Here is a 24,873-nt window from a genome sequence, read left to right as displayed (position 1 = left end):
ATAGTGCTCATATTGTGGAGACCAAACACTGGAGCAGTACTCAAGTGTAGGACGAATTAGAGAGACATAAGGAGCTTAGTGGTGAAAGGGTCATCAAATTCCTTAGACCAGCGTTTTATGAATGCTCATAAGCATTTAGCTTTATTGGAGATGGTACTGACGTGGCGATTAAAACAAATCTTGTGGTCAAATAGGACACCAAGATCAAGAACAGTATCAATGCGTTCAAGTGCAGAGTGATCTATTGAGTATGTACAAAGATATGGATTGGATCGATAAAATGACATGGATTTACATTTATCAGGATTGAGCAGTAGCTTGTTGACTAGGCACCAGGATTGAAGGTTATTTAAGTCGAGCTGGAGCTGCATGTAGGAACTAGGTGAGGTCAGATGCATACACAACTTGACATCATCCGCAAACATAAGTACTTTGGAGAACTCAATTACTTGAGGAAGATCGTTGATAAATAAGCCAAATAGTAAAGGACCGAGGTGACTGCCTTGTGGTACACCCGAATATACGGAAACAGCTTTTGAGTAAATGCTGTTGTACTGGACCTTTTGGGTACGATTTGTTAAATAAGAACGAAGCCATGTCAGTAGAGTTGGAGGAAATCCGAGGAGGAGGAGCTTGTGGAGCAGTAGTTCGTGGTTGACCGAATCAAAGGCTTTACTAAAGTCAGTAAAGATAACATCAGTTTGCATTGTGGATTTAAAGCCTTGACTAATGAAGGTCGTAAACTCAAGCAGGTTAGTTGTTGTAGACCGGCACTTTGTGAAACCATGCTGCTTAGAGGATATTAAGGAGCGACACTGGTGCTGCAGTTGATCGCAAATAAGTTTTTCAAAGAGCTTAGGAATAGCACTAAGTTTGGCTATGCCGCGATAGTTGCTGATATCAGATTTACTACCTTTTTTGTGTAGCGGAATAAGAAAGGATTCTTTCCACATAGATGGAAATGTGCCAGTAGCAATCGACTTATGAAAAATCATAGTTAATGGAACTGCAAGTGGTATGGCGCAATGTTTGAGGACACAGCTTGGAACCATATCAGGACCCGCAGAGAATGATAATTTAATCGTGGATAGGCTACGTAGAACTTCTGCTTCATCAATTAGAGGGTTGAAAATGGCGTCAGTGTGGGGTAGCTGGTAGGAGTAGCTACAATTGATTCCGGTATTATTTTTGCAATAGGTGGATTGGAAAAAGTCCGCAAACAGGTTGCCAATATCTTGATCATTCGATGCAGATACATTATTTAGCTGTAGTGATGGAGGAAATTTGTTAGCTTTGCGCTTTGAGTTGACGAAGGAATAAAATAATTTAGGATTGCTGCGAAATTCGTTTTTACAGCGTAGAAGGTAGCTGTTATAACATTCAGAATTATGCAGGAAGTAATTGGATTTAGCAACGCTGTATTTGGAAAAATCAGACTGAAGTCCTGTTTTGGCGAACTTCTTAAAAAGTTTAGTTTTTATATTTTTTAAGTGAGCCAAGTGTTTGGAAGACCACGGAGGGCTGTTAGAGTTATTAACAACTGTGGAAGGGACTAATTCATCAAATATGGAATAAAGGACATTATAAAAAGTTGAAATGGCCTCATCAAGATGAAGACTATCAAGACAAGACCAATCCACTGAAGATAGGGATCTCGACATTTGCAAATAATTTACATGCCGAAAACAACGAGTCCGCAATGGGGCCTCAAAGGAATTGGGTACCCGAAAAATGCCACTAATGGATAGTTGGAGTGTAGGATGATGAGAGTCCTCAGGAGTGGTCAATGGAGAGGTACGTGTGACAATGGCATCACAAAGGTCAGACACAAAAATAAGATCTAAAAATCTTCCATTCGCATTAGAAATTGAGTTAACTTGACCAAGAGATAAGTCAATAAGACCGTCGACAAAATCATTTTGATCACCAGGAACGAGGGCAATTAGATCGACACAAGGAGACCAGGATAGGTACGAAATATTAAAGTCACCCAATATTATAATATGGTCTGAGTCAGAGGCATATGATGAGATATTCTGGATAGCGGAGAGGTGTTGCATATAGATCGAAGCCTCAGAGCATGGAGGAATATAGGAGCAGGTTACAAATATGTTGCAGTTAGGAAGACATATTTTGACTGACATGAATTCAATATCACCAACATTGGGAATGGATACAACTTGGGATGATATTTCAGACTTTACTGCGATTAGGACACCCCCACCTCGTTTAGAGGGACGGTCACGTCTATAGAGGAAAAAATTATTGGTAAGTATTTCATTATCAGATACCGTGGGATTAAGCCAAGTCTCAGTAAAAGCAATAACGCTGGGATCAAAAGCAGCACTGTCAGTATGCAATCTGGACAGCTTACTGAGAAGGCCACGGACATTTTGATAATGTAATACAAAATCTAGTTTTTTGGAACTGACGGATTTGTATTTCTAGCTGTTTCTTTCCGATCAAACTCGTGAACAATCGTATTAACTGGCCATAGTGCAGGATTTAAAGCACGGGAAAAATGCGTATCAGGCAGAATTATTTTAAATGAAGAAACTTTTCTTTTGTAAGCAAAATTAAATTTTGTTACAACAAAGTTTTCAGGAGAGGCTTGGAGCTCATCGCTTAGGTGACCTTTAATTTCATCGATGGTAGTATCAGGCCTTAGACGCGACACAAAAATGGCCTTCTTTGGCATGATTGCTTGTGGCGCTACAGCTTCGAGGCGTCTACGGTTTGAGCCTGCTGGATGACCATTATTAACCGCAGCCAGGGGCCTGCGATTTCTTTTGGAGGAACCAGGACCATTATGTACATTATGTACAACCGACGTTACTTGACCAGAGGATACTGGCGGTGCCGTTTTAACGGAGGATACCGACGGTGCCGCGTTGGCGGATTGTGGAAGGTTGAATTGTAAGGCACCAGGATCAGGCTCAGGATGAGAGCCAGGGGCCAGGTCTGCACAGATAGACTTAGGAGTTACAAAATTAAGCACTGGAGCAGGAATTGCCAATCTAGTAGGAGACATGGCTGATTCAATGGTAGGGCACAATAATAAAGGACCCGGCAGTGGAGGCACAAGGTTATTCGAGGATACGTAGTTTTTATCGTTTTCACTGGCGTTGGCAGAAACTAATGAATATTTTAATATGATGGACGTTGATGCACTACGAGAAGTACAAACAAGTGGCCCAACGACACCAAGCACGTGCTTGTTACGCGCGGGGCCCTTTTGTAAATTTGGGCAAAAATGCGAGTTCGCGAGGAAGAATACATAAAACCAATAAAGACGGGACAAATAATAAAAAAAAAAAAAAAACATGCAGTTAGGAGTGAAGCAAATGAGTTAAAATGTTAGTTTTTAATACCGGGATAGAAGTTGATGTGCAAATTAAATGATAAAGAACGTTATAGTTATTACATAGAACGCGAAAGGGCTCGTGCAGACCAAAATTTGATGTACATCGAGGTAAATTAAGAGGTTGATAATTACGTGTTAGTCTAACGGGAACATTAAAAGTTAGGCGGCTAACAAGTTCTACAGAATCAATATCACCTCTTATAAGATTATGCATAAAAATGGTACCCAGCATTTTTCTACGATTTGCAAGTGTGGGCAGATTAAGCAATAATAATCTACTCTGGTAGGAAGGTAGCCTTACGTTTTGATCCCAGTTCAAACTACGAAGGGCAAAAAGGAGAAATTTTTTTTGTACCGACTCTATACGGTCAATGTGGACTTGGTATTGTGGGCTCCAAACTGAAGAACAATATTCCAATATAGGACGGACAAGGGAGGTAAATAATAATTTGGTTATATAAGGGTCATCAAATTCTTTTGACCAACGCTTTATAAACCCAAGAACACTCATAGCTTTATTGACTGTCGACATTATGTGGCAGTCAAATTTAAGCTTCGGGTCCAGAAGAACGCCTAAGTCATTTACTGAATATATACGGTCAAGTGGCAAATTCTGAAGCGAATAACTTAAAAAGGTTGGGGTAACCCTATAAAAGGTCATTACGTTGCATTTTAGGCAGTTCAAATTTAAGAGGTTATACTCACACCATACTTGAAAATGATCAATGTCTGATTGTAAGCCAAAACCAGACTCTATATTATTATAAGTCAAACAAAGCTTAACATCATCAGCATACATTAGTACCCGAGAATGTGTTACAATAGAGGGAAGATCGTTAATAAACAAAGTAAACAGCAAAGGGCCCAAATGACTACCCTGAGGTACTCCAGATGTCACATGGATCGTTTTTGAAACAGCGTTCTTAAATATAACCCTCTGAGTCCTCCCATTCAAATAGCTTGAAATCCAAGTTAATAGATTACATGGAAAGCCAAGCAAATCTAATTTGAATAAAAGAAGAGAGTGGTTAACAGAGTCAAAGGCTTTACTGAAATCTGTATATACAACGTCAGTCTGCATTTTATTGTTAAATCCATTTATTACAATTGATGACAATTCAAGTAGGTTGGTGGTAGTCGATCTTCGTTTAACAAAACCGTGCTGACACGGTGATATTAGCGAGGAACATAAATGTTGCAAATGAGAAGTGATAATACGTTCAAAGGCTTTTGGAATAGCCGACAATTTAGAAATACCTCTATAATTCTGGGCATCCGCCTTCGCACCCTTTTTGTGAAGTGGAATAATAAAAGAATCCTTCCAGATAGTTGGAAAAACTGATGATGAAATAGACAATTGAAAAAGTTTAAGAATAGGTTTGCAGATGGTTGATGCACAAAACTTAAGCACACACCCAGGAAGTCCATCAGGACCGGGAGAATAAGTTGGCGTTGTTGATGTTAAATTTCTTAAGAGAGAACTTTCGGTAATTATAGGGGAAAAAATACAATTTGCCCTATTTAAGGGATTACGGTAATTTGATTCTGACCATGAAGAAGAGCTATAAGTAGTTTGGAAAAAGTCAGAGAATAAATCAGCAATTTCAGAGTCAGTCGATGCCTCCATTGAGTTAAATCGAACCGATGAAGGCAAAGCTGATGACTTTCGCTTTGCGTTGACAAAGTTATAAAACTGCTTCGGGTCATTTGAAAATTCAAATTTACAGCGATCTAAATACATAGAATAGCAATGACTGTTAAGAACGTTAAAATCAGATCGAGCCACCACATATTTCGAAAAATCGGATGGCCTACCCGATTTTTTATACTTTTTATAAGTGTTTGATTTAAGATTTTTAAGTCGTTGAAGCGCATTTGTAAACCAAGGGGGCCTGCTTGGCTTTGGAGGAAGCCTATCAGGAACGCATTCATTAAAAAAAGTGTTTAGAACGCTATAAAACAGTTCAGTGGCACTTTCGATGTCCATACAGTTATAAAATTCTGTCCAATTATATTGAGAAATCCTTAAGTTAAGTTTACTAAAGTCACATTTACGAAAGCTTCTCATTTTAGTTGGAGAGACTAAAGGAGAGAGGGTATCAAGGTAGGGGAGGCAAATTGTCAATTCCATAGTTGGATGGTATCGGTCTTCTGGTACCACAAGAGCGTCAATTCTAGATACTGTGACTTCAGACGGATCTGAAACAAACACAAGATCTAATTGTCTATTTAATGAATTACGTATAAAGCTAACTTGCTGTAACGATAATTCTAAAAGGCCATCCACAAAGTCATGGGCGGATAAGGGTAGAGCGACAAGTGAGTCAGAAGGAGGGGACCAAGAAATATCCGGGAGATTAAAATCACCCAAAACAATCAAAAGGTCTCTATTGGAAAGAAAGGATAGAATAGATTTAATAGCTGCTAGATGTTGCTCATAAATTATAAGGTCAGAGCCAGGTGGAATATAGGAACATGTAATAAAGATAGACAAGGATTGGAGGGTAACTTTCACACCAACAAATTCAATGTCACTAGGGACATGAGAGTGAATTCTCTCAGAATTTAGGGTAGAAGTAACAGCAATTAGAACGCCGCCCCCCCTACGGGAAAGGCGATCAGTTCTGTAGGTATTAAAATTATTTGCAAGAACTTCAGAGTCTGTTATCTCTGGTTTCAGCCAAGTTTCTGTAAAAGCTAAGATATCGTCCGTAAATGCCGAGGAGTCAGCATAAAGCTTGGGTAGCTTCATGTTAAGTCCTCTAACATTTTGGTAAGCCAATAATAAACTTTTCAGTTTTTTGGCACCGTGGAAGGCCTATTATTTGTTCTTGGTTTATTAGGAACAAATTCTTTTATAACCAGATCATCATTAAGCCAGAAGCTTTCAGAAAGCAGTTCTTTAAACACATCAGGCGGAGCAAAAATTTTGAAAGACGATATCCTACGGGCGTATGAAAATCGAAATTGTTCAACCGCAATATCCTCGGATGGGAATTTTTCACGAATGAATTCCAAAACATCCTCAGATGTGGTATCAGGCGTAAATCTTGAAACAAATAGTTGCTTCCTATGTGGAACAACTGAGAGTTTCTTACGCCCCCCAGCAGCAGTCTGAACCTCACTCAGCTGAGAGCCAGAAGCGGCACCTGCTGTACGTCTGGGTACAACTGAGAGATTTTTACGCCCCCCAGCAGCAGCCTGAACCTCATTCGGCTGAGCGACAGAAACGGCGCCCACTGTACCTATGGGTATGGTCGGCACCAGATTGGTTGATTCCGCCGGATCTGGAGCCTGACATTCAGATACAGGGGCTACAGGGACAGGGACTACACCTGAACTAGCAGTATCCATTGGCACAGGTGGTTCACTTACCCCTGTGTCACCAGAAACTGCAGCAGCTACCAAGTTTGGATTTAAAGTGGATTCAACACTCGCCTTTACTGTCGTTGAGCTAGCTTTTTTGCGTTTGGGCGACTCGGTTAATAATTTTTATACCCGTTACTCGTAGAGTAAAAGGGTATACTAGATTCGTGCAAAAGTATGTAACAGCTAGAAGGAAGCGTTTCCGACCCCATAAAGTATATATATTCTTGATCAGGGTCACTAGCCGAGTCGATCTAGCCATGTCCGTCTGTCCGTCTGTCCGTCTGTCCGTCTGTCCGTCTGTCCGTCTGTCCGTCTGTATGAACGCTGAGATCTCAGAAACTACAAAAGCTAGAAGGTTGAGATTTCCCACACATATTCTTTGGCTTCCTACGCAGCGCAAGTTTATTTTAGCCGAGCGCCACGCCCCCTCTAACGCCCACAATCGCCCACTAACGATTTTAAAATGGGTCCTGCGCCCACATCTTTAAAGATTTCCGAGAAGTATAAATGCAATTTTGTTGTGTATATTTATACCTATCGAAATGTAGAAGACATTTTTCAAATCGGACCATTCATTAAAAAGTTATACGCTTTATAAATTGTCAACATATATCTATCTCCCTCGCACTCTATTTAGCTGAGTTACGATTATTAGTCGGGACACCAACCAGACACAGCGTTCGCACTCCCTTTAGCTGAGTGACGGGTATTAGATAGTCGGGACACCAACCCGACTATAGCGTTCTCTCTTGTTTATTATTAAATTGTTCACATACGGAATTAAATCCATCATTGAGCTGTTTAAAAACTCGTGAAAGATTACATAGGCCGTCTCGAGTCTGCCTCATAAAGCTGCTCATCTCAACTGCCAAATCCCTGCAGTGCTCACATACCCACATGAGACCAATCCGCATTTCAATAAAGTCTTTAACTCTGCCAGTAAATCCTGCACATTTAGAATGCATCATTGCTTCGCAGAGCCAACAGTAAACAAAAGGGTCATTAGATGAAGTCCTACAATTTTTCTTAGTACAGATAGGAGTCATTATAAGAAAAATATGTTAGAGAATAAAGAGAATAAAATAAAAAGTATATAAAAGTATAAAAAAATACCTCAAGTAAATTTGGCACTGGGATCAAATTCCAAAACCACAAAATCACAAAAACACAAACAGTATAAGAGCGCGAGATCGCGAATTAAATCGAAAGAGAGCGCGAGAGAAAAGTCTTCTATCGACTGAGCGTGGCTTGTGGGGCACCAAAAACAACTCAACGCACGAACAGTTAAATGTCAAGCAAGCAAGAGAGAGAGAGACTATGAGAATAGGTCTACAAGAAATTCGGCAGGTTCAGAGAGAGTGAAATTACAGTTATAATAGAGCGGCAGAGAGAGAGAGAGTAAGAGTAAGAGAGAGAATATAAGAGCCAATTTATAGTGTGCAAATTACACTAACAAAGCCAAGATATTAAATAAATCAAATGGAAATGTTAAAATAACTATAACCACGTACCCGTAATCTGGGAGATCTATGAAAATCACTAACACGATTGTTAGGCTAAACTTTGTTAGTAAATAAACACAAAATACTTGCGGAAATAACACAATATAAAACAAAAACTCAGAGCACAATGGTAAACACAACCGTTCACAAGCGACGCTAAATCGTTGAAGCGTACATTAGTGAGCTATTGGAGGAGCCAGGATCCCTCATGGATGAAGGTGGAATAGTAGGAGTAAGGTGGTTCATTAATTGGCCAGTTGGAGGAGAAGAAAGCTTTGTTGGAGTTTCCTTAATTATTTTTAGCCCATTAAACTGGGACTCAACGGCTATCAGCTTCTCGTGAAGGTGGCTAAACAGCTTCTTGATCTTCCTGAAGCCAGTTCGAGTTTGCCGCATGAAGGAACGCATCTCGTCCGTAATCTCACGGCACGCAGAGCAAGTCCAAAGAAATCCAATTCTTTTGGAAATAAGATCCCCAATACGACCATGTACGCCAACACCGGCGCACTTGCAATGCGCAGTATTCTCGCATAGCCAGCACAACAAATAAGTTTCGCCAGCAATAACGCCGTTGAACTCGCATTTTTTGGCTGAGCAGGATAGACTCATTTTTGAATGCACTCAGGTCACTATGCAGAGCAAAGTAAGAGCGGCGAAAGATTAAGGCAACGCGTGGAGAGCAGCGGAATCAAGAGCAGCAAGCTACAACGTTCGGATTTAAGAGCGTAAGTTAGCAGGAGGGCTTGCACTGATCGGTGAATTTAGGCGACACGCACAAAGCGGAGAGCGGGAAAAGTGCCGTTAGAGTGGTAACGGACCGGCAGCTCCGAGAGGCGTACAGCAGGAGAGCGGGAGAATAAAAACAACAACACAATACTTGCTGTGACAAAGCAGACGCTTTGTTATTGTTTGCTGGCTGAAGTTAATTTTCTGGTTTGTTTATAAATTAAACACTTTTATATTAACTGTCCGAGCTCGGATTTGATTTGAACAGGAGGAGTTTATGAACCACAGAACTTGTAGGCTAATTTAGCGATTAAATTTAAAATTTTATCACTCAAATAAACAAAAGATTCTGGAGCAACAGAAAAACACGACCGGCTTAGGCAAAGGTATCGTTATCCAGACTTATACAGTTTTTACTCTGTATTTAAATATTTACTCTGTACTAAAATATTTACTTTGGCTTTGGTAACGGGTTTTTTAAATAACATTACTTTTCCTGAAACATATTTGTAGCTTCGATTCACAGACTTTAAATAGCAATACTCAAAATCAGAGTATTGCCAAAATCATCCTTCAAGAACTGTGGTTATTAAAACTGCACTGGGATGAGTCCGTTCCGCAAGGCATCCATACCGCTTGGACATCGCTCCTTCAATCGCTCACGTCTTTAGAATCTGTAGCCATCCCACGATACTGTCTCCAACCGGCGACATGCTCTCTGGAGATACATGGATTCTGCGACGCCTCTATCAGGGCGTACGGCTGCTGCGTCTACGCTCGGACACTTGGATCAGATGGTCTCATCAAAGTCCAACTCATAACATCCAAGTCCAGAGTTGCTCCAACCAAGAAACTTTCGCTGCCTAAGTTGGAACTCTGTGGGGCACATCTGCTCTCACAACTCTATCGGAAAATCGCAGGAATCTTCGCGGACAGAGAGCCAACCATATACTTGTGGTGCGACTCCCAAATCGTCCTACACTGGAATCGCCAGCACTCAGCCACGTTGTCAACCTTCGTCGGCAATCGAATTTCGGAAATTCAGGAATCAACAGCAGATTGTCATTGGAGACACGTTCCAACACACTGCAACCCGGCAGATCTACTCACCAGAGGCTGTACAGTTGCTGACCTGCAAACCTCGATATGGTTTCAGGGACCTGCATTTTTACGGAGAGATCAGCATCATTGGCCAAAGGACAATAAGGAAGACATCGACATGGATGTTGTGCAACTGGAGACAAGGAAATCAGCCTTCGTCGTACGCACCGTCAATAACACACTGCTCTCAGGAATTCGTAAATTCAGCTCGTTTTTTTGCTGTCTACTTGTTGTTGCCTGGATGTACAGATTTTCGGATCGCAGCCGTAAAGGGTTCCCAACTCAGTCGCTATCACCGACCCCCACAGAGTTGCAGCGGGCATAACACTGCATCGTGTGGAACATCCAAACCGAGCACTTCCATCAAGAAACATCGTTGCTGCGCAAGGGCCATCCTCTTCGTAATAACCTAAAAAACCTTAGTTTGTTTTTACAGGTGACTGATGGCTTTGAGCTTCTAAGGGTTGGAGGGCGTCTGGAACTTGCAAACTACCCAGATTCTCAAAAGCACCCAATTCTTCTACCCAGAAAGGATCACTTCGTAGAGTTATTCGTTCGTCATCTCCAAAACTATCACGCTGCACTATGGGAAAAAAGTCTATTTGTTTGGCATAAACTCTAGTTTTAGAGATACAAATTAGAAATTTTGTATATATACTATTAAGATAAAGCTGTAATTTCGGTTTTTGTTGCTTTTTGAATCGGACCATTGTTTTCATCCACCGCCCACGCCGCATATTCAAATTATTTGGCAGGGATTTTAAAAAATTTGTATTTGTATTGGTAAGACGGTAAAATAAGTTCCGTTACGTTAATTTTTAAAATTTGTCAAAAAAAAAAATTAGTGACATGTACAAGAAAAGTGAAATATTATCTATGAGCAGATGCCAATTTTAGCTTTAATTGGGGTCCAGCTTCTTTATATTTGAGCCCTTTGCAGCCAGGATTTTCACTTGACTTGTCCCTTTCCATAAATTCAATTTTTAAGATTAATGAAAGCCACTTAGATTGTTTTTTTATTTAAAAAATATTTTTTTTTTATGTTTATAAGTTGCTGGATTTAAGTCATTTTTTTTAAGAAACGTGCAAAGAGTTGCAAAAATGATTAGTTTTGCGATATTAAGGATACATTTGGTAATAACTTTGCGTTTTTACCTTTTTGCAACTTTGTGCCATTTATAAGTTGTACACCACGGAACATAAACAAACTTGTTAGTTTTAAGCTAAAAAGATACACATTTAAAACAGTTCACAGTTGGACGACAAGCCATAATAATCAAAACATGTAATCTAAGATACATTTATAAATACCTTTGCTACGATTTGACATGATCAGAAATAATAAACCATTTTGTTGCTCCACAAAATAAGCACTGAAAGTTTGCAAAGATTTTTCACTAATTTACGCACACAACAAAGTCAATCAAACAGCTGACTTTGTTCGTTTATCAACCCGATAGTGTTGCTAGTAAAAAATCTTAGATAACTGTTCTTGGCTAATTAGGGTATGTAAATTCACAAAATATATTTTATTTTTAAAAATAATTTGTAAAACAAGTTTATTTTATGCCAAAAAAAATTTACTTTTTTCCCATAGTGCGCTGGACCAAAGGCCCTTGTCGCACTAATCCGTCAGCAGTTTTGGGTAGTGAACGCGAGAGATTTGGCACGACAAGTCGTTCGCTCATGCGTACATTGCGTTTGCTATCGACCAACTCTGGAAACGCAATTAATGGGTCAGCTACCCAAGGAACGCATCACACCGTCTCGGCCGTTTTCAAGATGCGGAATCGACTTCTGCGGGCCGGTCAACGTCTACCTGCGCATCCGCGGAAAACCCCCCAGCAAGGCTTACTTAGCTGTTTTTATTTGCTTTGCCACAAAGGCAATACACGTGGAGGTGGTATCGGCTCTTACCACAGACAGCTTCATAGCAGCCCTCAAACGCTTGATTGCCCGACGTGGACTCCCATCCGACATCTTCTGCGATAACGCTACGAATTTCGCAGGGGCCAACAACAAGCTAGAGTCGCTGAAGCAGTTCCTTTTTAAGGGTGAAACTGTTAATTCGATCACCAATTTTTGTAATATGCAATTTATTAACTTCCACTTTATCCCGCCCAGGGCCCCGCATTTCGGGGGTATATGGGAGGCGGCAGTCAAAAGTGTCAAAGGACTACTCAATCGCACACTCCGAGATACTAGGCTCACCTTTGAAGAGCTATCTACTAGAGCCCTGCATGAATGGATTCAATGAATTATTTTGAATTTTTTCTTTTATATAAATGAATTAATTCGAATTTTGAGTTTAATAGAATTGAATGAATTTGAATTTTGAGTTTAATAGAATTGAATGAATGAATGGCATGAATTCCGAAATAATTCAAACGACAATTTATTTTGAAGAAGAAAGGACCATAATTTTGTGATTAAATCTGCCTGAATTTTATATACTATGCAGTTAACATTGATTTGTTAAAAATTTTCCACTTTTTGTTCTCAAAAGAAAGCACAAAAAAAATCTGGAAAATTCAAAAAATTCATAAAATAACTAATTCGATTCATTCAATTCGAAATGAATTAGAACAACATTCAATTTATTTCACATAGAATTGAATTAAACAAATCAGAAATTTCATGGCATACTATGATAAAACAAAAATTGAATGATTCATGCAGGGCTCTACTATCTACTGCAGCCGCGGACGTTTAGGCGATCTTAAATTCTCGCCCCTTGACTCCGTTTTCGTCGGATCCAAGCGATTTGGGCGCGCTGACGCCTGGACACTTCCTGGTGGGAGACGCGCTCCGAGCATTACCGGAACTTCCAATAGCCGACGACAATGTCGACAGTCTGGATCGACGGCAGAAGATCAGCGCTATTAAGCAGCGCATATGGAGACGCTGGAGCCAGGAGTATATCAACGAGCTACAGACCCGCACAAATTGGACGAAGACAGCTCCAAACCTAGAAGTCATCGACATGGTCATAGTCCATGAGGATAACCTTCCTCCACAACGTTGTATACTTGGACGTATTGTCGACACCATCAAGGGACACGACAACATTGTGCGCGTAGCTAACATACGCACTGCCAGAGGAATTATACGCCGACCTATTCGGAAATTAGCATTACTACCAGTCTCTTGAAAGTCAATCGCATACTTTCAAGGGGGGCGGTATGTTTTTGCTTTTGTCATTAATTACTTTGTATTTTAAATCTTACGCCGATTCTTGATAGTTATCATAAATCAATAAGAAATGTGATGCTGCCAACTCGACCGCAAGAAAGAGAGAAGATGGAAATGAAAAAAATATGGAATTTTTTGTACTATTATTGTAACCTTCGCACGAGGAAGTCAAGTGCATTGAATTTACCTGAACTCATTAAAGATATTCATAAACTAGCACCGTCCGACTTTAAATTATATTCAAGGAAAAGCCCTTGTTTCAACACCTGGATCGTACAGCGCATGTAACAGCTTACTCCTCAAAGATTTTCGAGCTAAGTTCCAAGTCCTGGATTAAGTTTAAAACTCTTTTATTTTTACATAAGGTGATATCCAAGTAGGAACCACAGTACCTAACTGAACTCTTGCAAATATCAGGCTCCGCAAGAACATATAATATTATTTGCAAACGTTTAAAACTAGTATCGGCAGAAAAACACTTCTTTATCCAAACTGTTCGCTACTGGAATGATCTTCCAAACAATTTAAAAAACATTAAAAATGAAACCCAATTCAAATCAAAATTATTATTATTAAATTTTATCATTCGGCACGCTGCAATAAAAAAGCCTGTGAAGAGTGAAGAAGAAAGTGCATTACATACACTTTCTAAAATTTCATCATTCGGCCCGCCCTGGCAAACTATACCAGCCTTTCTCTTCTTCACTCTTCACAGGCTTTTTTATTGCAGCGTGCCGAATGATAAAATTTTAAAGAGTGTATTTAATGACGACTGTGATAATTTTGCGTCACAAATGTTGATATCAGAACTTAAGTATGTTGAAGGTGCGATCGTCACTAGTTTTTTACCACGTTAAGAGGTGTTTTTATTTGATATATAGAGATGTATATTTAGTTTTATGAATCGGGAGTATCTTAGCCCTTTTCCACACTTCGGGGAACGTAAAAAAGGTGAATATAGTATTAAAGATGTGTGAGATGTGATAAATTAACTTTGGTACCAATATTTTTACGAATTTGAGGCTTATGTTATCCAGACCTTCAGCACTCAGTAAACATCAAAAAACATCAGATATTATCACAGATGGTTGTCGAGGTCAGGTACATATTTTGAGGATTACTACAAAAATTCACGCGAGCAAACTTTTCATTGAGAACATCCACATCTAGATCTGACATAGCAGCCTGAGTTTGTTTGCCTATCCCCATACCTCTAAGCTCCTTTCAAACGTGACCAGACGTATATGCATTTTCAAATTTATGATTATAAAACCTTCGTTTGGAGACTGCTATCTTTGTCGTGACATCAGTTCTGATCTGATTAAAAATATTGTAAAAATGGTCAGTTCGATATCGTTTCCAGCGCTTATAGGCTGCGTCCCGCTATTAAATAAGTCCCTTTATTTCTAAGGTTAACCAGGGCTGGTCTGCTGGCTTTAGAATTTTAGTTCTACTAGGACACAATTCTCAAATAGTTGTCCAACATAAGAGTTTATAAGCAATAGTTGGCCTTCAGCAGAGGTCAAGTTGTCATAATTGCCTAATTCAGCATGCAAGTTGTCGTAATTAATTGACTTATAATCCCTATAGCTAATTACAGATGGCCTGTTGTCAGAGATAAAATCATACGTTATAAATATCAGGTTATGTTTGGAAAAAGAAGGACCACATATTTGGTCATATAAAAGAACTTTTGACAAATCACTAACAAAGAATACTTCTAACAATGTGGTACAAGTATTTGTAAAATAGGTAGGTGTGAGACTGTTGACCAATTTCAATCCAATTGAATTAAAGTCATTGTGAACAAAATATTTCTGTTGAGATCTCCTGTTATAATCAAATAAAAACGCCTCTTAAGGGGTTATATACAGTTGTAATAAATGAAAAAATTGATTTTTTTTATTGCATATTCTTGAAGTATATACTGTTGAGAATACTCTTACAACAAGAAAGGAAGCTAGCTTCGGCCAGCCGAAGCTTATATACCCTTGCAGATCATTCCTATTAATTAACAAATCGCAAAAATGTTCAATTTTCTAATATTTCTCATTAATTTTCCGATCGTTCCTATGGCAGCTATATGATATAGTCGTCCGATTTTGATCAAATTAAAATTGAAATTCGGAAATATTTAAAAAGAGTCATATCCTAGAGTAGAAGATAATACAATAAAAACCAAAGAAGCTAGAATTTATTTCCTATGGCAGCTATATGATATTTTTCAAATAATTAATTCGAAATTCAGAAATATTTAAAAAATAACATCCCCAAAAGTAGAAGGTAATATTTAAAACAAGAGAGAACGCTATAGTCGGGTTGGTGTCCCGACTATCTAATACCCGTCACTCCGCTAAAGGGAGTGCGAACGCTGTGTCTGGTTGGTGTCCCGACTAATAATCGTAACTCAGCTAAAGGGAGTGCGAGGGAGATAGATATATGTTGACAATTTATAAATCGTATAACTTTTTAATGAATGGTCCGATTTGAAAAATGTCTTTTACATTTCGATAGGTATAAATATACACAACAAAATTGCATTTATACTTCTCGGAAATCTTTAAAGATGTGGGCGCAGGACCCATTTTAAAATCGTTAGTGGGCGATTGTGGGCGTTAGAGGGGGCGTGGCGCTTGGCTAAAATAAACTTGCGCTGCGTAGGAAGCCAAAGAATATGTGTGAGAAATCTCAACCTTCTAGCTTTTGTAGTTTCTGAGATCTCAGCGTTCATACAGACAGACAGACAGACAGACAGACGGACAGACAGACGGACAGACGGACATGGCTAGATCGACTCGGCTAGTGATCCTGATCAAGAATATATATACTTTATGGGGTCGGAAACGCTTCCTTCTAGCTGTTACATACTTTTGCACGAATCTAGTATACCCTTTTACTCTACGAGTAACGGGTATAAAAACACCGAAGCTAGAATTTTTAAAGTTTTTTTTTCCGATCCTTCCTATGGGAGCTATAAGATATAGTTGTCCGATCCGGTCGGTTCCGACATATATACTACCTGCAATAGAAAGAAGACTTTTGCTTAAGTTTCGTCCCGATAGCTCAAAAACTGAGAGACTAGTTTGCGTAGAAACAGACAGACGGACAGACGGACGGACAGACGGACATGGCTAGATCGACTCGTCTTGTGATGCTGATTAAGAATATATATACTTTATGGGGTCGGAAACGTCTCCTTCAATGCGTTGCAAACTTCTGACTGAAATCATAATACCCTCTGCAAGGGTATACAAATTTAGAACGATCGGAACATTAGAACCGAAGTTGTAGCTATTTATAGCGCACTACCTGCACATCGGCCATTACAAACTTGAAACTTTAAACGCGATTATCTCAGGATCTTGTTTTTTCGAAATTACCTTTGCGGTGGACACGATTACTAAAAAACTATTAATCCGATCGATAGCTAGACCTTGGACGACGAATTTTAAATTTTTTTGAAAACTTCCTTTTTTGAAAATCTTATACCTTGAAAAATAACATTTTTTGTTAAAACCGTCGCCATTTTTTTAAAATCAAAATTTTTACAAATCCTTCGTCCAGGGACTAGGCAATACAATCTACTAACGAAATTTTTTTGAATTTTTGATTTGAGATGAACCGTTCTCGGGATATGATGTCCACCGCAAGTCACCATCGAAAAAAGACGATCTTGGAATTCGGCCTTAACATTTTTATTATTTAACATTTTTTTATGAAAAAATTTTAATAGGTACCCAAAAACATGCACATGAAAACATGAACATGAACATTTTTAATAAATACTTTTTATGGTGTCAAAAAAAATTCGATAAAATTTCATTTTTTTTAGCGGTACAACTGTATATAACCCCTTAACGAGGTAAAAAACTAGTGACGATCGCACCTTCAACATACAAAAGTTCTGATATCAATATTTGTGACGAAAAATTATCACAGTCGTCATTAAATACACTTTCTAAAATTTGATCATTCGGCACGCTGCAATAAAAAAGCCTGTGAAGAGTGAAGAAGAGAAAGGCTGGTATAGTTTGGTAGGGCGGTCCGAATGATGAAATTTTAGAAAGTGTATGTAATGCCCTAGCAAACTATTCCAGCCTTTTTCTTCTTCACTCTTCACAGGCTTTTTTATTGTAGCGTGCCGAATGATAAAATTTTAGAAATACCTTTCAATACAGGTACAGCTCACGTCTGTAGCTTCAGTAGTTAAGAAGTTACGGCCTTCCGTATTTTAGCTATTTATAGCTGTTTTGCCGCTAATCTAGCGTGTTTTTCCAAAATTTGATATGATGTTCAACAGTTCGATATAAGAAACTTTAGTTCGTTTCTTATATCGAACTGTTGAACATCATATTAAATTTTCAGGACCTTAAAACCATGTTTTGGACAAACTGACAAACAGAATTAAATTTTTATTTTCGGAAGAAGAAGAAAATCTTATTTTGGCTATAACTTTTGAACGGAGCGTACGATTTTCTGATATGACCCCTCATATTAAGAGCATTTTCAGTAGGAATACAACTAACATAGTGCGAGTGCCAATTATCCCCACCGGCCCCAACAGATCCAAATTTCTAAATTTTCACTTTTACACTTTCACCACTCTTTCTCCCAAACCAATTGATTTTCTTGAGGTCTTGGTATGCAATCCTTTAAGTTTTAGCAATTCCTTTAATTTGGTGTATTACTCATTACGATCGGACTATCACAGCAGATTTTCAATTTTGCGCTTTTTCTCCTAAAAAGTCATTAAAGTCATTAAAGTCATGGACTGCCGTCCATAGTGACCCGTCCAAATATTCGTCAAATACTAGAAGGCAGCTAGTCGATGAAAAAGGCTGACATCCCATCCCCAACAGTCAATTACATTCCTGCCCCGCTGGGCAGTAACAACGTGGGTGGCCACGTCATCAAAAAGCACCTCCTCGACAGCAGCAGCTGCAGCAGTCAAAGCAACAACAAAGGACTCTACAACAACAACAGCCAGATCACCAACAGGAGTCTTTCCCTCAACAACAGCAACCAGCCCACAGCAATCGTTTAACGATGAGCAATGGCAGCGTCAAGAGCAAATGTTTTTGCAATCCAACGAAAGAATGTCGGTCCTTGTTGCTCAGATTGACTAGCTTTTCCAAATGATGATGTCGCTGATGGATCTTGTCATAAAACTATTTCCCCAAAATTGTCCAGGAGCTGCTCATGCATTTGCTGGATTCTACCCACTTAATGCAACACAACCATGAATCATATCGGCTACAACATTAGTGTGTGGAACGCAGATGGACTTGCCAACAAAGCCCGTGAGTTGGAGCTCTTTATGCAAAGTCATAATATTGGCATAATGCTAGTCAGGGAAACATTCTTTGGTACTACAAGTTGCACGGGTACGATATCCATCAAGAAACTCATCCTGCAGATCGGAAACGTGGTGGCTCTGCAATCTTAATAAAATCCTATTTTCAAAGTTACTAGTTACCAGTGTCTTTTACAAAACTTTAACATCAAAACAAACCATGAATCCGAGGTGTGATACCTCCGGAAAGTTGGCCGATTTTAACATTTTTCGAACTTTAAGGTCCTTGTGCTAAGAGGAACTTTTTGGAAAACGCAGTTTAATTTGGGAGTTCGTAACGAATTCAAAAATATAGCATCCAGTGAGGTAAATTTTTGATGTTTCATAGTAACGGGTGTTTTTTTTTAGATGTATAGAACTTTAAGTTGCAATAAAACAACGATGGATTATTAGATTGATATGAATTTTTATCTATTCGAAAGATAATCTTGTGGCACTACATTTTATATATGATTTCTGGCATATGACCGCCACGGCTGGCTCGGATGTAGTCCAATCTGGACGTCCAATTCCCAACATTTGCGGCCGTATATCGGCAATAATACGGCGAATGTTGTCTTCCAAATGGTCAAGCGTTTGTGGCTTATCCGCATAGACCAATGACTTTACATAGCCCCACAGAAAGTAGTCTAGCGGTGTTACATCACAAAATCTTGGGGGCCAATTTACAGGTCCAAAACGTGAAATTAGGCGGTCACCAAACGTGTCATTCAATAAATCGATGTAAAATTGCACTATTTGCAAGCGTTTTTCAGGCGTGAGTCTATTCACGATGAATTGCCAAACCAAACTGAGAATAAATCACTCGGTCGGCAATTGAACAGTGATGACAACTTAAAGTACTATACCTCTAAAAAATGCCCTTTTTAATAAAAATAAGAGTCGCTGTGCAAAAAAATTTCCATAGGCCTCGAATCTTTCAAGCAGGAGTATATCGGCTTGTTAGCCTCAAAATGGTGTTATGATCTCCTGATGGCATTAACGATGCTTTCAGATGTTTTCCCGGAACATCTATATCGCTGCCGAGTTCTTAACCTATAGTCAAATCTAAAACCCCTCCAACCGACTTGAGACTCTAAAACCTGAGGTTATGGACCTGGTAAGGCTGAAAAATCCCTACTTCGCAGGTATATGAGATCCCAAGATCTTGAGATTAAAAAGCTTCTGCATAACACTAACACTAAGCGCGAATATTTTGTTGAGATGCTCCACAACGCGGACACCACCAAACCGAATGGATTCAACCCCTGAAAATTAACACTGAATATAAAACAACAGTCTTTCTGAAAGATACCCATAAGCTGTCAACGCATGGTGCAGGTCCGACTCCGAAATTTCCTTAGCTTTTGCGGATGAACTCGAGAAACGCTCTCAGCCATTTGGCCTGGCGAGACCCGAGGTACAGATCGCAGTGGTCAAAAGCATTAGTAGTATGAACCCAACTCTAGCGAATGCAACTGTCCTTGGTGAGGATAGAGGTGATACCCCTACGCCATTAGAGAAAGTCAGACGGAGGTCTAAAACTAAGCCAATGTCGGGTTACGATCGCCCAGATCGAAGTATTACTCCGGTGCTGGGAATACGTCCCGAGAAGATAGTGCACATGGTGGGAACTGCAAATATTCAGGGTGTCAGTAGATGACTTCATCTACAGGGTTTACGCACTTACGCATCAAACTCTCGAAGGAAATTTCGTGGTGCTGTGTCGCAACGTCAGCGTGTTGTTCGAGGGTAAAGCCAACGAGTTTTACTGGCGCTATCACAAGTCGGTTGTCAAAGTCCGATGGGACAATTTGTGTTCGTCCTTGCGTCTGCAATTTCGTCAAAATCGAGACGATGCACACTGGTTGAGCTTGTATGGAGCCGCGGCCATAAATATTTCCCGTTGAGATATCGTTATGAAATTTTCCTCAAAAATCTAAAAAAATATTGAGAATATGGAGTAAAAAAATTGGCTACATCGGAAGACTCTATCCTATAGCTCACATAGCACCTTAGTATGGCTTATATGGCGATGGTGGGCAAAGATACTTCCAGTGAAGTTAAATTTCATTATTAGCATCCAAGATATGTATATTTATATTATCTTCAGTATAAATTTGTGAAAGTGTTACTCCTCCCCCCCTCTCCACAAGCTTTCCGAAATATAAAAAAATGGGGTTCTCTAGTTCTTTCAATGTATTTAAATCATAAAAAACAAAAACAAAATCATTCAGATTTTAATTTCAGTACAAAAAACCAAAATTCACAATCATCTTCTAATAAATGAAATGTAAAAAAAAAAAAAGAATTACATACATGTGTGAAAATTCGCAGTTACAAGAAGCGCGTATAGAAAATGATAACATAAAAATGGGCGAAACAAATAATATCCAAAATTGTCTACAAACACAACTAACGAACACAAAAGAAACATCACAAAAGCAAAGGAAGAGCAGCAGACTGCGTCGCAAATTCAACCCTGAAAACAGTAAGACAGCATAAGTTTATTAATGAATACACACAAATTAGCCAATATTAGAGGCTACACTTAACGTTGTTATTACCTTCAAACATTGACAAATACACTGATAACACTCCTAAATCCTAGATCGGGAGGTAACATACCTAAAAGTCTATTTAAACATGAAAATGACGTTCACATAATACATAAATAAAGGATTAAAAAACAAAAATACACAACAAATAACAAATAAAGCAGATTAATTTCACAAAAAATACTTATTAAAATAAAGACCTGAAACTTTAAGGTTCCTTTTAAATAAACTTATTTGGCCCTCTCTTGTAAAAGTTAGACCACTTTGAAATGCAACTTTGTTTTGCCGAAATGCTAACGTAACGCCGCTGCGCTGCAAAATTGAACACGTGTTCACACTTTGTGTTCTATTTTTAGAAAGTCCAGTTAGATTTCCAGAAAACTCCGGTTTGCCATTAAGAAGCTTGGTTATTTTTGAGACAATTTGTTTACTTATCAATAACACTATGCAGCATCAAAAATGAACCTCGATGGATGCTATATTTTTGGATTCGTTACGAATTCCCAAGTTAAACTGCGTTTTCCAAAAAGTTCCCCGACGCAAGGATTCTTAGCAAAAGGGCCTCAAAGTTCGAAAAATGCTGAAATTGGCCAACTTTGCGGAGCTCTCAGAGGCAAATGGATGCATGGCTTGGTTTGAAGTTAAAGTTTTTTAAAAGATACACCCTTTATCTTTCAAACCCCATACATAAAATAATTTTAGGATTTTTTTTAAGGCAGAAATAAATTCCAAAAAACATAGTCAAAAAACTGAAAAACATACAGCTGCGGTCAAAATAGTAGCAGTGTTGCCCCCTTGTGTTTTTAAAAGTTTGATGTTGTAATTTTTTCTTATCCAATTAGTCTAATAGTAAAATTATAATCAATACAATATTACCAGGAAAAGATCAATTACAACAACAAACTTTTAAATACACAGGGCGGCAACACTACTACCATTTTGACCGCTGCTGTATACTTTTATGTTTTTTGACTATGTTTTCTAGAATTTGTTTCTGCCTTAAAAAAAATCTTAAAAATTTTTAAAGTATAGGGTTTAAAAGATAAAGTGTGTATCTTTTAAAAAACTTTAACATCGAATCAAACCATGCATCCATTTGCCTCTGAGAGCTCCGCAAAGTTGGCCAATTTCAGCATTTTTCGAACTTTGAGGTCCTTTTGCTAAGAATCCTTGCGTCGGGGAACTTTTTGGAAAACGCAGTTTAACTTGGGAATTCGTAACGAATCCAAAAATATAGCATCCATCGAGGTAAATTTAAAAAGCACTAAAAATGCTGCACAGTGTAATTTTTTGTACTGGCGATTTTTTTGAATTTTGGCCTATGGGCGCAACCACTGTGCGATTTAGACATAGAAGAACTAATTTGAAATAGGAAACAAAAACCAAACGAAATTTTCGACGGATTCTACGATAGTGTAAATGTGTGGATCGACCAATTACAATCACCGTGTTCCGAGTTCTCAAGAACAATTTGAGACCGGAGATACGACACGAAATCTTGAACGTAGAGGAGCCGTCGTGGTTGCCCCCATAGGCTAAATTCAAGGGTATGCAAATTTTCTGTAAAATGCTCAAGCTTTTTCGTGGCGTACCAGATTTATCTGGAAAACTTTCGGTACTTTCTAAAAATAGACCTAAGGTCGTGAGCACGTATTTAGTTGCAAAGCAAAACTGCGCGCATCACTAACTTTAAAGCATTAAAAGTATGTATTTCTTAAATTACGTGTCCAAATTAATATTCTGCGATATGGATTTTGAAGTTAAAGGTATTATTTTTAAGTTTCAATATTACTAAAAGCGAACTTGTGTTGTCCTTAGTATGAAATTAATTCTTTACTTTCTAATGTTTTTAGCAGCTGTTGTATTCGTCTTTTTATGTTTACTTAAAGTTTTAACTGTGTTCCCCCAAGATTCCCCGATTTATTTTTTATTCAGTGTAATTGTTAGTACCTTAAGGTATAAAAAAAGTTAAAGCTAGCTGCAGATATTTGCATATGTGTCCATAATCAACAATCTACTAACATCCTCTATTTTTTTATTTAAGGTCAAATCAGCTGTTCTTTGTGTTCTTCTTTCGTGTTTTTATTAGGTTCAAATTGTAATTTTTGTTTTCTTTTGCTATTTTTCAATTTTTACATTTTCAAGTAATTTACAGGTAATAATCAAAACTAACGGATTAATATTTGTGGACGGATAAGAACCCAAAGGCATGGTTCCTTATCCGCTTAAATATGATTTAAATGCAATAATACTTTAATAAAAAAAATTTGAAACTGAAAATAGCTTCGAGTTTCAAATTTGGTCCGATATTTTGTATGGTAGCTATAGGATATAGTCGGGCGATATGTCCAATTTTTTGTTGCGATAATTAAAATATTTTTATAGAATTTTGGGAAAAATTTCGTAACGATATAACAACTAGAAGTATTTTTGGCCGCGGCTCCCATACAAGCGGAACCACTGTGCGTCGGTACAGGAATTGAGGGAGATCTGTCGCCGACGAGAAGCCTTTTTGGATGATGTCAAACGGTCTCACAGCTACGTCAAAGCCACCCAAGAGAAATCGCCGAATTATTTGAGATGGATCGGATTTAGAAGTCGGCTTAGATGTCGAAGCACTTGCTCTAGTGTGTTGGAACTGCCTAGCATAGCTGACAAACGGGTATCCTACTACGGCTGTGGAGCCCCCAATACGTACAAGCCTAGTTGTAGTAAGTGCGCAAAAAATGTAAAGTCCGGCATTCCGAAGTCGGCATTCAAACCGAGGATTCCGAATGTCACCAGACAACGATGACCGATTAGGTATGGTTGAACCACTTGTCAGCACATACAAGAGAGAACGCTATAGTCGGGTTGGTGTCCCGACTGTCTAATACCCGTCACTCAGCTAAAGGGAGTGCGAACGCTGTACTCGGGTTGGTGTCCCAACTAATAATCGTAACTCAGCTAAAGGGAGTGCGAGGGAAATAGATATATAAATTTTGATTGCGTATAACTTTTTAATGAATAATCCGATTTAAAAAATGTCTCCTACATTTCGATAGGTATAAATATTCACAACAAAATTGCATTTATACTTCTCGGAAATCTTTAAAGATGTGGGCGCAGGACCCATTTTAAAATCGTTAGTGGGCTATAGTGGGCGTTAGAGGGGGCGTGGCGTCCGGCTGAAATAAACTTGCGCTGCGTAGGAAGCCCAAGAATATGTGTGGGAAATCTCAACCTTCTAGCTTTTGTAGTTTCTGAGATCTCTGCGTTCATACAGACGGACATGGCTAGATCGACTCGGCTAGTGATTCTGATCAAGAATATATATACTTTATGGGGTCGGAAACGCTTCCTTCTACCTGTTACATACTTTTGCACGAATCTAATATACCCTTTTACTCCACGAGTAACGGGTATAATACAAGATTTACCTGCCCTTTCACATCAAACGTTTTCGCCCCAACCGTCAGTACAAGCACAAAGCCACCGAAATTCCCGGAGGATCAAAATGTACGACTATGTAGGATGGGGTTAATGCATCAGTTCAATCTGTTCAGCTCCTATAGGTGGTAAGATCTTCGTCCATTTTTACCAATTTCAATGCAGAACCGTACCGTATATGGACTCTTCGACTCCGGGGCTTCAATAAGCTGCGTTGAAGGGAATCTAGCCACCGAAATTATAGAGAAAAAAATGTCGTACAAAGCGCTGAACACCGAGGCTTCCACAGCGGATGGAAAC

General features: G+C 38.8%; 1 protein-coding gene across 7 annotated transcripts in view; it reads left to right on the top strand.

Moving 5' to 3' along the window:
* Positions 1–24,873, top strand: part of Parp1 (Poly-(ADP-ribose) polymerase) — a 190,189-nt gene that overhangs the window by 39,949 nt on the left and 125,367 nt on the right. Inside the window, exons 2-3 of one of the 7 annotated variants that reach the window (XM_070214301.1) lie at positions 11,660–12,116; positions 12,187–13,553. The exons of 3 other annotated variants lie outside the window; for them this stretch is intronic. In XM_070214301.1, coding sequence (XP_070070402.1) covers positions 11,795–12,116; positions 12,187–12,329 — 465 coding nt within the window. In that variant the 5' untranslated portion in view covers positions 11,660–11,794 and the 3' untranslated portion in view covers positions 12,330–13,553. Of the gene's footprint in view, positions 1–9,474; positions 10,447–10,498; positions 10,518–11,659; positions 13,554–24,873 lie in introns of those variants that run through there. 3 more of the 7 variants (XM_070214299.1, XM_070214300.1, XM_070214298.1) reach the window with 3 other exon arrangements.

This window comes from Drosophila takahashii, chromosome 3L (assembly GCF_030179915.1).
Source record: "Drosophila takahashii strain IR98-3 E-12201 chromosome 3L, DtakHiC1v2, whole genome shotgun sequence".
NCBI lineage: Eukaryota > Metazoa > Arthropoda > Insecta > Diptera > Drosophilidae > Drosophila > Drosophila takahashii.
Note: the sequence above shows the minus strand (reverse complement) of the source record. Positions and strands in the feature narration are given on the sequence as shown.